General features: G+C 44.2%; 1 protein-coding gene across 1 annotated transcript in view; it reads right to left on the bottom strand.

The window, feature by feature from the left end:
- Positions 1–7,676: 7,676 nt before the first annotated feature.
- LOC146839428 (transcobalamin-1-like) overlaps positions 7,677–13,508 on the bottom strand; it is a 96,589-nt gene continuing 90,757 nt past the window's right edge. The window contains exon 9 of the mRNA XM_085651476.1: positions 7,677–10,047. Coding sequence (XP_085507602.1) covers positions 9,986–10,047 — 62 coding nt within the window. The 3' untranslated portion in view covers positions 7,677–9,985. The remainder of the gene's footprint in view (positions 10,048–13,508) is intronic.

Here is a 13,508-nt window from a genome sequence, read left to right as displayed (position 1 = left end):
ATTTCGCAATGTCAGTAGAAATACTTGGCAGAAATGCGCGCGTAGCAGCATGACGTATGATTGACGTGCGACTAGGGGGTGAAGGGGATTTGACATTTAACTCTACATGTGGCGACAGATGTCTGGAGGGTCAAGTCAACCTAATCCCAAATCATATCTAACATCCTATGTTTAAAGAACTATGTTATCCAAAAAGAGAGGTCTCTTAGAGTAGAATCTTATTCTATACTGACTATACTGACTGTTAGTGCGTGTACAAGCGTCTAAGTGTCTACACTAGATGCGAGGGCAGAAGTCTTCCATGATAATAGGGCTATGAATTACTTGCATAAAGACAGAGAAGCCGGGCCTTTGCTCGGTAGCTGGAAGAATGTTTACTTAAACTACTAGACAGGAATGCATTGGGCAGGGAGCGGAGCAGATAATTTCGAAGGTGAAATTCAGCTTTTGGCAGGCAACAAGCTGATGTCAGGCACCGTGAGCCGCGCAGGGAATGAGACAAAGTTCACGGTCACAGATGCAGGCTCAGACTGGAGCTCTCAAAGGCAGAAGGCAGGAAAAGCTTGATGGCAGAATCAGGGCCTACTTGCCTGGACTGTAAAATGGCATAAGTGAACCATATAAAGCCGGTGGCCTTTCGTACTTAGGAATGGAATATCCGGCCCATTCATGGCGGATCTGAAAGAGGGCATGTTGGCGGTGGACACACATGTGTTTGCGTCTTCATAACTGGAACTGGAGGGAACATACATGTATTTATGATTCATACATGAAACCGTTGGGGTCCAAGATAGGGGACATAACTGATCGGAAAAATCCATATTTCCACACACTTCCGCCGGACAACGTGCCCGGAGGCGCTACATATACCGAGGCTCCCTCCGCGACGCGTGCGGGCGACGCCGGGCTGAGCCCGGGCAGAGGGCGGGCCGTCCGAGGTCGAGGGAGGCCGGGCAGGGCTACGGATCTTGTCCCTGGACATTGGGATCTGGACTAGTAAGTAAGCTACTCCATAGACCAGTGGTGTAGCCCTGATTCATGCAGTTCTTAGTAGGGTATACTGATTGAATGATAGCACTTAACATCAGGTGAAGTTACTGTCACATTACTTACCTGTAGGATTGCAACAGACGCCTATTTAATTTGATGTCGAAGCCCAGGTCTATCAAACCACCCGCCACAAGTGTGAACAGGACCATGGACAATTATCTTGTTAAAGTGGTAAACAAGATCAACAAAGACAGGAGACTCTCCCTCGGTAGACTGAGTCCAGAAACGTCACCAATAAGGTCAACTATCCCTAACACCAAACTACCTCTTTCAGAAATTAGCTGCGATAACACCAACATTGTAGACGTTAACACAGATGTAACTAATGACCTGGCAAATGTTGAAAGTATGGATGAGCATGTAACTCTAAACGACTCTAGTTCCACCCAGAGTCTAGTATCTTGTTCAAAGGTTATTCAAACTCCATCTCCCATGCAGAGAATGGTGCGTGCATGCAGGAAGGCTCCAGCGAAGAGGGTGGTAATCCGAAAGTCTAAAAAACAAGGTTCAGCACAATCAAGCAGGGGGGTTACCCCAGAGTCATTAAATGAGGCCCAAGAGTCCACCAATAAAGCTGAGGGGAGTATTCTCCACCCAGCTATTATAGATCACTTGGCTTCTATTATAGAGACCAAACTAGAGGCACTGATCAGCCCTTTGATGGCGAAGTTAGATCTAGTCTCATCAGAGGTAAACAGACTGAAAGGTCTCTTGGATCTCCAATTGACCCGGCCTCCCCCTCTGATAACCCCTCAACCCGATCTACCGGGCTCCTCGGGCAATAGCTCATCGGAACCTATTTTACACCCTTCTGACAACACCAGGGAGGATGGTCCTGGGGGCCCTGGGGGTAGTACTCAGACACGTCGGCCTGTAAACGCCTTGTTAACCACCTCATCACCACAACCATCAGTGGCTACCCCATCTGTTTTAGCACCTACTTCACGACAACTACATTTAGCGCAAAAAAGTTACCAGAACTCCCAGAAGAACTTAGTTGAGGGTGAAGCTTCGGGGATCTTCAATTACAGGAGAAATGATACTGTCAACCTCCCACCACAGTGTGTTCCTTACACAGTGGTATTGATTAACGTCCCTGAGGTTGACTCCTGTATGTCTAACTCTAGGCAGGAAACCCACGATGCTTTTAAAAAACAAAACACTTGCTTGGCTGAATAAGAACTGTGGTTTCCCGCTGGCTTTTTCAAATGACATAATATCCACTGGTAGAGTAGGCTGGATTGGGTGCGGAAGGAAAATCACAAGAGGGGACTGCATCATAGTCAATTTCAAACACCCACAACATGTGGCCACTGTCCTCTTAAGAGCTGCCTCCTTACCCAACCAGGACAACTCAGTTTCTGTTAGACCTCTTGGATATTTCTATAGTCATCTGACCAGCACTCAACATCGTTTGCCCCAACAGCCCGACCATCGCGGAAATGGCACTACTAGGGGTTTGGTCGGTCGTCCTACTAATATGCCATCGAGAGTACCTATGTATCCGAATGGTGGGGATTTTTATGGCCATCAGCCAGCAAGCAGTCGGTGGGATTACATTTTTCCCCTCTCTAACCGTTATTCTGCCCTATCCTCATTGGAGGAAAACGATTGACTCCCTGATGCCACTAGGAAGCCTTCCGAGTCATTAGCCCCATTTCTCAAAATCGCCACCTGGAACATTGCTGGCATAAAGAACTAAATGGGGAACCCGGAATGGCTATCGTCACTTAAAGCCTTTGACATCATCGCTCTACAAGAGACATGGGATCTGACGAATAGCTTCACCTTGGATGGCTATAGCCACTTTTGTATTCCAGCTATTAGCAGTGTGGCTGGACGACCTAAGGGAGGTCTGTTAAGTTTATTTAAACTAGACGTAAAAGGGATATTTACTCAATGTTTATCTGGCTCCGAAAATTGTCTGATTGTTGAACTTGCCTCGCAAGAAAAGGCTAAGATTCTTTTCGTTCATTTTTATAATTCTAATGCCAATGATTGTACCAGTCGCAATCTAGAAGCACTGGATAAATTCTTGTCAGCCTATAGTACTAATGTACACACCTATGAATTAATATTATTAGGGGATTTTAATATACACCCATGCCCTTTATTATGCACTAGTCAGGATGCTGATGTTCCCCCCTTCTCCTCTCTAGTGCATTTAGAGCACACCAGGCGTGGTGAACTTCTTGAATTTTTTTTAGCTAGATGGAACCTATACGAATCAGCCTGTGGGGATGGAAATAATAGAACCCCTTCATTTAAAGGAAATGACATGGGCACCATTATAGATTATATATTTTTGACTTCTTGTTTGTTGAGCAATGTTATTAAATATTATACAGAGGTATCAGTTTTTAGCGACCATAATCCTGTTCTTATAGAATTATTGCTTGCCAATGTATTCTCCCTTAAATCAGCTAAAGTTAGAGGGGGAGCAAATCTTGTGGTAAAAGATCAAAACCGCAGGTTGAAATGGGCAAAAATAGTTCCTGAAACCTTTTTAAAGGAGGTGTTGCATAGGACCGAGGATGAAGTTGCAATATGTCTATCAAATAGAACTGAATGCAACGAGGTCATAGCAGCCTTTGATAACATTTGCATAGAAATCAACCGTAGCCTCCAGGTAAAACCTAACCCGAAGGTGTCCGTGGGAAAAGAAATGTTCTAAAGCCCATGGGGATCTATTAAAAGCCCTGAAGGCCACTCCCAAAATTCGCGCGGACATAGTGAGTGCAAGGTCTATATATAAAAAAACAATTATAGAAAGAAAGAGGGTTTTAAAAGACAATGCTTTAGCGCAGCTATTGGATCCAGACACATTAAAAAACAGTGGCCTTTTTTGGAAAACTATAAATCAGCCACTATTTTTAGAGGACTCACACACCCCTCTTGAGGCTAATATCCCCGACGAGGGCTGGATCAAACACTTTAGTGAGATTTACACAGATTCCATTGGCACTGATACTATCGTTGCCCCTACAGAAGTGGAAGAAAGGGATCCGTGTTCTGCTAAGTACACCGTTTCTTTTGTACCGGTAGAAGTGGAACGGGCAATTGAATTGACCCCGAAAAATAAAGCCCCAGGCCCTGATGGGGTCCGAGGGGACGTTTTTAAATATGCACCGAAGTTTTGGTCCAAAATCCTATGTAATGTTTTTAATGTTCTTACCACCGACAAAATTCTGGATTCATGGAAAAAATCGATTATCATACCGGTCTTCAAAAAGGCCAACAGGCAAGATCCATCCTGTTACAGACCGATTTCTTTAATCGACTCATCGGTGAAGATATTGGGTAGGGTTATCCTATTAAGGCTGAACGATTGGATCACTGAGAAAGGGGTACTATCCAACGTCCAGGATGGTTTTAGACCTAAAAGGAGCACTATCAATCAAAGTCTCAACTTACACCTATTGGTCGAAAAATATACGAAGGCCAGAGAGGGGTCCATGTATCTGGGGTTCATGGACTTCTCGTCAGCCTTCGATTTTGTTAATCGCTCTAAATTGTGGAATATCCTGCTTAACATAGGACTGGACAGGGCTCTCGTTTGTCTTTTAGCTGACCTCCATTCTAACCTAACAGCTGCGGTTAGAGTCACCTCGGAAGGGCGCTGTACTAGCCACTTTAAGTCAGAAAGAGGGGTGAGGCAGGGGTGTATCTTGGCACCCCTCCTCTTCACAGTCTATATTAACGCCTTGGAACCCTCCCTCAAAGCGGCAACCCTCGATGTCCCGCGTATAGGTGAACTTGGTATCCCAGTTCTCCTATACGCGGACGATGCTGTTTTGCTTTCACGCACTGGTGTGGGTCTTCAAAGGTTATTGAACGCCTTTGAAGTCTTTATGAGTACTCTGGACCTAAAGATCAATGTCAAAAAATCTCAAATCATGATCATGGGTAAGGGTACGAAAAACAAGCTAACAAAAACATTCACATGTGGGAAACAAGAGCTTTGTAGAGTAGCCACCTTTCCGTATTTAGGGATAACGTTTGACGAGAAAGGGACTTGGGGTCCCAACATAAAAAATAGAAACATTGCTCTCGCCAGATCTTCTTCTGGCCTTCAGAGCTTTATTAAAGAATTAGGAGCAAGACCAATAGTCACTCTGCTAAAAATATATAAAGCCAAAAGTATAGCCGTTGCTACATATGGCAGTGCTATTTGGGGTAATTGCTCGACGGAAAGTATTCAGATCACTGAAAATAAATTTTTAAGATCAGTTCTTTCCGTACCCCAGTCAACTTCCACTTACATTGTACACTCTGAACTTGGCATGGGATATATCTCAGACCTGGTTAAAATGGCCCCTGTTCTGGCCTGGTTTAGGATCTGGCTGAACCAAGAAATTCCCCTCAACCACACCATCCTAAAAGACTGCATGCAGCTAGATAGAGCATGCAAAATACCGTGGCTAGCCTATATTAAAAACAGTCTCTTCAAGTTAGGGAGACCAGACCTCTACTCATCTCCGTCTACAATAACAGCAAAAGATTTAGTCCAGATTAAAGGCCTGATGGGAGATATGTTACGATCAGACAGGGAACAAATAGAACTTGAGAAACCTATGGTAAGGGCGGGCATTATTCTGTGTACTCACCCTGGCCCGGAACCATATTTAACTATCGTCAACTTGCCTTATCATCGCTTTCTCTTAACCCGTTTTCGGTTGAACCTGATCCATTTATCTTTGGGTCATTTTCCGACTTGGTGTTCTCCCGAAAACGCTCCGCCATGTAATTGTGACAACTTCTCGACTCAGAACACTTTGCATTTTCTGATGTTCTGTGACCACTTTTCGGCTTTAAGAAGGCTATACTTGATTCCGATCCTTAAAGAGGCTGGGTTCATACAGGTCAAGCCAGCACTTCTATTTTTACAGTTATTACAGACCCCAAGGATAACTTTCCATGTTGCTAATTTTTTAGTGGGGGCTATCAGAGTCAAGAAAAGGTTTTCGATTGACATCCTCTCGAATCTGGGTCCCTAAATAAGCTTGAACTGTATCTTGCCCTCTATTAGTGATTATTCTATGCAAGGTTTTTTATATTGATTTTACTTAAATGTTGTGTATAGTTCATTTTATCTTAACTGACCTCTTTTTAATGTATATTTATGATTGAATGTTATAGAATGTATTTATTTTTGTATTATTTATATGTATATAATGATTGAATGCACTTATTTTGTATCAATTGAATCTTCTGACTGAGTGTATATATTTTGTTCCCTTGTCTTTTTATGATATTGATTTATCGAAATAAAGTACTATGACTGACTGACTGACTGGTAAAGTCACAGTACATAACTCAAAGATTGGGATTTTTGCCTCACTGAACAGGACAGTCATGTATGTTTTCTGATGTGTCCTGTTTAATAGCTTGAAATCCCAGAGCATGACTCTGAGGTCAAGAGGGGCACCCAATGTTGACCCTGACTTTTGAGGGTGACTGCTGTTCTCTTACTGACTGAGAGGGACTGGCAGGGGTGGCAGCTTTTAATTATGGAAGAAGAGGCAGGTGCTTTTTGGGTCTTGCCTAGGCAGCGCTTGCACTGTCTCTTCTAGACATGCTGTATTCAGGATATGGGCATGAAGCTCCGCCCACTTTCGCCCATCTTAATTGGCTCCTGCCACTGTCCTGTCCTTTGTAAATGGTGGCATTTAATTGTTCAATGGGCTTAGTAGTCCCTCCTTAATACCACCTTTTTTCTTCTTGTAATTTCCCATGAGGACACCCACTGTAACATGTGTTGTTACTGGGTACATGATTACAGCCTTGGAGCACTATTTTCGTAAATGGCTTTCTCCTGCCTGCTGTTACAGGCAGGAGAAGCTCTCCCGCAACACTTTTTTCTTATTTAACCAGTGCGGCACACCTCAGCTGTAAAAATGGTGGCCCACATTTATTTTGTTAGTTGCGATCGCTGAACGCGGCTGATTGGCATTTTTTTTCCGCTGTTGCCATTTTTTTCTTATTTGTTTACTTTTGTTACAATTGCGGCAACCGTGCTTTAGCTTAAGATGTGTAAAGCTAAAGCGTGAGTGCCGCAATTGATTTGCAATGCAATAGCGTTCACATTACTGAAAGTTTGAGCTATTGGCGTTGCATTATGATTAACGACACCAATAGTTCTAACTTCAGTAATACGAGACCTCTTGCATTGCAAATGCTTGTTTAAGAGCAGGTAGTGGTCCATGGGACACCTGCCTGTATTCGCAGTTACAAACTGCGATTAGGTAACATGTTACCAGAAGGCAATTTGGAATTGAAACATGTCAAAAAGCATGTTTCCGGTCACAATGCGAATTGGGCCGTTTACGACAAGAACAGTGCATGATACATCGCCCAATGTCCAGCAAGTCCAGATCTCACGATGCTGTGGACAAGACCCATCTCATCGTTAAAGTTACTGTAGAATTTTGGGGTCACTCTTCATTTTATCCAGATATTAAGAAGTTGGATGGAGCTGAGATTGAGCGGCCTGTCTGTTGAAGGACGTCTCAGTATAATTTATTGCAATATAAAATAACATTAAACCAAATGATGAACCAAATAAAAAGATTGATCCTTAGAACTTCAGCCCTTTACATTGTAGGAAAATTCACACGTAGGCTGGATCTTATTTCATGGACGAGAAATACGCCAGATTTTATTGTAATTTATTTAAAGCGCTTGAAACGTGAATGGAAGCACTCAGGACTTCTGAGCCAATGAGAGGGTGAAGAAAAGAGGGAGAGGGAGGACCATAGGAGGGCGCGGTAAGCAAGTGAGGAAGAGATGCAAGCGGGGGAGGTGTGGGTTTGTGGGAGGAGGGAAGAGAGGAAGAGGATGGCGCAGGAGATGGGAGCAGGAAGGAAGTGACCTATGATGGCAGTGGAGGGACGGTGTATGGAAAGGGAAGAGAGGGAGAAGGCAAGGTAAGGTGAGAGAGCTAGCGATGGAGAGGCTAAAACAGTGCTTTAAATGGGCCAGTACTCACCAGTACTGAGTACCGGTACTTCTTTGATCCATCACTCTGAGTACTGGCACTTCTCTACTTCCGAGGAGAGTACCGGTACTCATGAAAAGGTAGGCTCATTGGCTGTGAGTGCTGATGAGTAGGAGTGGAACGTGTCTCTGGCAGCCAAGGCGCCGCTTCTGTAGCCCCGATCTGAGCCCCAGTTGAGCTGTTCAGCAGGGCTCATTTGAATAATGTCCGGTGCTCACCATCACGCTGTGCTTGACAGAGCAGGGTCCGTTCAGGCCCCGTGCTGTCAATCACATTCACACTATCCTGTGCGTTCCTGCAAGCACAGGAATCATGTCAGTTCCCTGGCAGTGGCCATCAGGCTACGGCCAGTCTGGCCCTGGTGGCAATTAAGAAAGCCATGGTAGGTGAAGAGAAAAGATGGCTTTTATCATACCTGAGTCTTTTGAGTGTCTGCTATGTATGTGTGTTTGCCTGTTTTTGTAAGAAAAAAGTGAAAAAAAGAGAGAGAGAATCAAGACACTCTCAGGAGGTATTTTAAAGAAAAAGTGTGGCTCTTTGTTTGGACATGTCTGCTCTGCGACAACGATTCATAAAGAACGTAAAAGGGAGGGTTAGTGGGTGGGTGGGTGAGTGGATGAGTGAGTGGATGGATGAGTGAGAAAGGGTGGATGTATAGATGGATGGATGAACAGATGGATGGATGAGTGAAAGCATGCATGGGTGAAAGAGGGTGGATGATTGGATAAAAGAGTGGATGATGGGTGGATAAGTGAAATATTGGATGGATACATGAAAAGTAGGGAGGATGGATGAAAGGTTGGATGATGGATGAGTGAAAGGAGGGATTGAGTGAAAGGGTGGATGGAAGGAAAGGGTGGATGGAATAAAGGAGTGAAAGGGTTGATGGATGGATGAGCGAAAGGATTGATGGATGGGGAAAAGGTGGATAAAGAGATGGAGGAGTGAAAGGATGATTGGATAGGTTTGGAGATGGATTGATGGATGGATGGATAGGTTTAGATATGAAGGGTGGATAGACGGAATGGTGAAAAACTGAATGATTGATGAAAGACTGAATGTAGATAGAATGTAAAGGTTTGATGGTGGACATCAGCAGGTTCAATGGTAGGATGAAAGGATGAATGGATAGATTGATGGAAGAGACAAGCGATATCTTCTGGGGAGGGTCATGGTGAGTTGCTTCATTTGCTCGGTGCCATAAGAGCTTTGGTTCGACGTGGGTTTCAGTTTCTTCCTACTCGCGGGCTCAAGAATATGTAGCATTGTGCCAAACAGCAATTATCAGTATGACATTAAGAAGGTGCAACTATTGCAAAGAAAGGAAATGACAGTCTATTATCGCATTTCACTTTCATTTTGTGTAATGAGTGAACCTGCTTTGTTTATATAAACACATTCCTCATGTGTTCTGGTTTCTGCTGCAACTAATATAGAACTCGGTAAGTATCATCATGTCTTGCCCTTAGCCGCGCCCCTAGCTCCGCCCCTCACTACACCTCTAGCTCATTTTAGTGAGTGCCTGCACTTATATTTTCCCATTTAAAGCACTGGAGGAGGAGATGCGAAAAGGAAGACGAAAGAGTGGAGGTATTCAAGTGATGCAGAAAGGAGTCAGGGAAGGCGCATTGTGAAATGATAGCTTGGAGTCTGTAAGAAAAGAAAGCAGACACGCACGAAAGAGGGGGAGGAGAGGGTGGGGAGCAGAGTTAATGCAGATGTAAACAAACACATGTAGCGCCTCCAAGCCGCAGGAAGCTGCACGAAGCACCGTAGCCGTCTCTGAAAGAGTTAATCCTTCTCTAATGATGCATTTCAGCCCTTCACATTAGTCTTGGCCACCCTCGCAATCACAGGACCCCGTTCTGCCACGGGCATCCTTAAGAGGGTGTCACGCAAGGAGGAAACAGGGCTGCTGCTACAGGTGGGTCCTCAGCTCTACCAGGTGGTAAAGTTGGCCACAAGGTGCTCTCCGTCTGAGGGCTTGTAGTCCCCGGCTCCTGGAGGGCAAAGAAAGAAAACAGGTTGTAAAGGGGCGCCTTCTCTCTTACCTCTCCAGCCCTGTCTCTCCACGTGCCAGTGCAAGGATGAGAGCAGATAAAAAACACACACCCACCTACAACCAGGACACACCCAACCAGGACAGACATTAGTTTCAGGCTGCCAGACTTCCAGGAAGGAGACTTTCCAGGAAAAGCAGAAGAGTGTCCACGTTTGGGACAAATCAGATTGCCTGTGATGATGTAGCGCCTACCCGCATATTTCACAAACGCGCCGCTGAAAACGGAAGGAGCGAAGCTCGCTTTAGCGGTCACATGTACCTGTTACTGACCCAGGTGTTTGTTAAACAGATTGGGCGTGCGGTTGACGTGTTTGGAAATGCGATGGAGAAGGTTTGGGAATGTGAGGAAGGTTGGGAATGTGATGGAGATACTTTGGGAATGTGATGACGTTTGGGGAAATGATAGAGATGGTTTGGGAATGTGACGACGTTTGGGAATGTGATGACGTTTGGGAATGTGATGGAGTTAGTTTGCTAATGTGATGAAGTTTGGGAAAGTGATGGAGATAGTTTGGGAATGTGATGGGGATAGTTTGGGAATGTGATGGAGATAGTTTGGAAATACGATGACGTTTGGGGATGTGATGGAGATAGTTTGGGAATGTGATGACGTTTGGAGATGTGATGGAGATAGTTTGGGAATGTGATGACGTTTGGGAATGTGATGGAGATGGTTTGCGAATGTGATGACGTTTGGGACCGTGATGGAGATAGTTTGGGAATGTGATGGAGATGGTTTGGGAATATGATGAAGTTTGGGAACGTGATGGGGATAGTTTGGGAAAGTGATGGAGATAGTTTGGGAATGCGATAGAGATTGGGAAAGTGATGGAGATAGTTTGGAAATGCGATAGAGATTGGGAAAGTGATGGAGATAGTTTGGGAATGTCATGAAGTTTGGGAACGTGATGGTGATAGTTTGGGAAAGTGATGGAGATAGTTTGGGAATGTCATGAAGTTTGGGAACGTGATGGTGATAGTTTGGGAATGTGATGGAGATAGTTTGGGAATGTGATGGAGATAGTTTGGTAATGTGATGACGTTTGGGAATGTGATGGAGATGGTTTTGGCAAGTCATGGCTGTTGACTAGGCGGAGTACAAAAATGGTTTGACAACCAGAGGGTCTGAGGGAAAATGTTTATAGAGACCACACAGGGTTTGTTCCCCCAATGAATACTTAACAACCAAGTGAAACCCTGGGGTCTACGCTAAAGTTTTATAAAATGTAAAGAACTACAATATCATTGGTGGGTCGAAGGATCCCAGATATACAAGTGAAACAAGTGAAACACCGCCTAAGAAAAATAATGCTAATGGGCATATCCCTTGAAAGGACGAAATCCCTCACTCACCAGAGGTGACATGCTTCATCATTGGGATTCTCCAATCCCAGAGGAAACCCCTAGTTCCTCTGGGGGCTACAACTCCCTCACTGTGAGGGAGGAGCACACGGATGTTTTGTTGTACAGATAAATGGGATGTACTAAATCCACAATGGCGAGCCAGTGATATAAGTGAGGGCGCAGCGCAAAAAAAATATTTTTGTTATTTATATTTTATGTGATATGAAGTGAAAGTGATCTTAAAAATAGCTCAAGAGCGTCCAAGCACTGCTTTATTGATAGTGCGTCCTTGGCTACAATTAAAACGTAAGTGCACCACTAGTCAACAATTTTTTAGACCATGGTGATGGTGATAGTTGTCGACATGTTTCAGCCTTAGAGCCTACAGATATGGCACGGCTTTCGTCAGGACTTGAAACAGCTGCTGCGTATCAAACAACCAGAAAAGGATACTCTGGGTCCTACACTTTAAGTCAAGTGCATCACGAGAAAAGACCACCTGAAAAAGACCCAAAAACCACTAATATAAAAAAGCGGTGTCGCACACACAAACAGGATTAAAGCAATTCATTAATGACAGTGGGCTATCAAAAAAAGGAAAAAGGAAGGACTTACCCGTGAATACTGGGTGAGTCAACCAACCTCTCACTGGCAACTGCTCAGGAAAGAGTGCACCGCTCTATGAGAAAGTAAGGTGATCGCTGTTATAGTAACACTCAGATCTCTAACCTTAGGGGATGAAAACAGCCAAACCCTACCGGAGAGTCTATCTAAAAAGTAGGAGTTAACATAATGTAACGACAGGGACTCGTAAAGGAACCACTAAGTTTGAACAAACAGGCTCAGTGTTGTTTGTCAAGGTGCAAAACAAAATTTTTTAGGCATTAGATATAGGGTGCACTAACAACGGGGATAAGACCACTAATAATGTCCACACCTAACATACGCCAGCTGGTAGTACTCAACAGTACACCCCAAACAAAGTAAAACGAGATTCAGAGCAATTGCTACACAAGAAGGAGACTGCCCCATGAGCGACCTACCTGTCCGTCGGTACACCGTGGCCTCAATGAGCCCGATGCCGGAGGTGCCGTGGACAGGAAATCCTCTGCTTAAAAAAGGCAGTTCCACAGGTTCGAATAGCCAATCAGGTGCCCTAATGCTGGTCGGTCAAAAGCACACGGAGCAAGCAGCGATTGACTTCAGCACGCATGCTCCAAGAGAACACTGCTTCGCGCATGCGTGTCTGACCACTCCTGGTCTCTGGATAGCGCATGCGTAAGTGAATGTATGAACGCTCCGGTCAAGACCATCATATCTCTCACCTTGAAACGGAGCCTAATCGTCATACTAGACGATACAACCAGAAAAAGCACATATGCATCATCGGTCATTTGGTGAACCAGTCCTTCTCTTCAACACTTTTTTTAGAAATTTTAAAAACCACTATGTTGTAATTCCCAAAAGTGCAGGTGCTAAGAAGGAGAATCTATCAATAACCAAAAAGTGCTGTATGGTTCTGGAAAAGCATGTAAGAGTACTGGAAAGGAACTATATGAACCCTATGTAATCTCCATCAAGTCCAAGAGGACAAAAAAACCCACACTAGGGTGCCTCTTTAAAGACCCACATAGATAGTGTGAAGTGTCAGAAGAAAACATGATATGAATAATGCGACCAAATAATCTCATGGTCAGGCTTATAGTGACAACCACGGAATATCATCATTCATGCCATTGGTATCTGTGTGTAACTTGTACACCCACCATTGTTCTCGTTTGAATAAGAATGCTGCGATATCAGTGTAATGAGGTGGAATGAATGGTTTCTCCAAAACTGTCCATTTGAGATCGTTGGAATTATGTCGCATGGTCAAGAAATGTTCTGTTAATTTTGTAGACGCCCTGCCACAGCGTATTGTACTCTTGTGTTCTAATATACGGATCTTGACCTTTCTAGTGGTCATGCCCACATATCGTAATGCACACGGGCATGTGATCATGTATATTAGGTTATTACTGTTACAGTTAGTGTGAGAATTGAGGCGCCAAGGTC

Source organism: Triturus cristatus, chromosome 4_1, assembly GCF_964204655.1.
Source record: "Triturus cristatus chromosome 4_1, aTriCri1.1, whole genome shotgun sequence".
In the NCBI taxonomy this organism is placed as follows: domain Eukaryota; kingdom Metazoa; phylum Chordata; class Amphibia; order Caudata; family Salamandridae; genus Triturus; species Triturus cristatus.
This window is presented reverse-complemented; position numbering and strand designations above follow the sequence as displayed.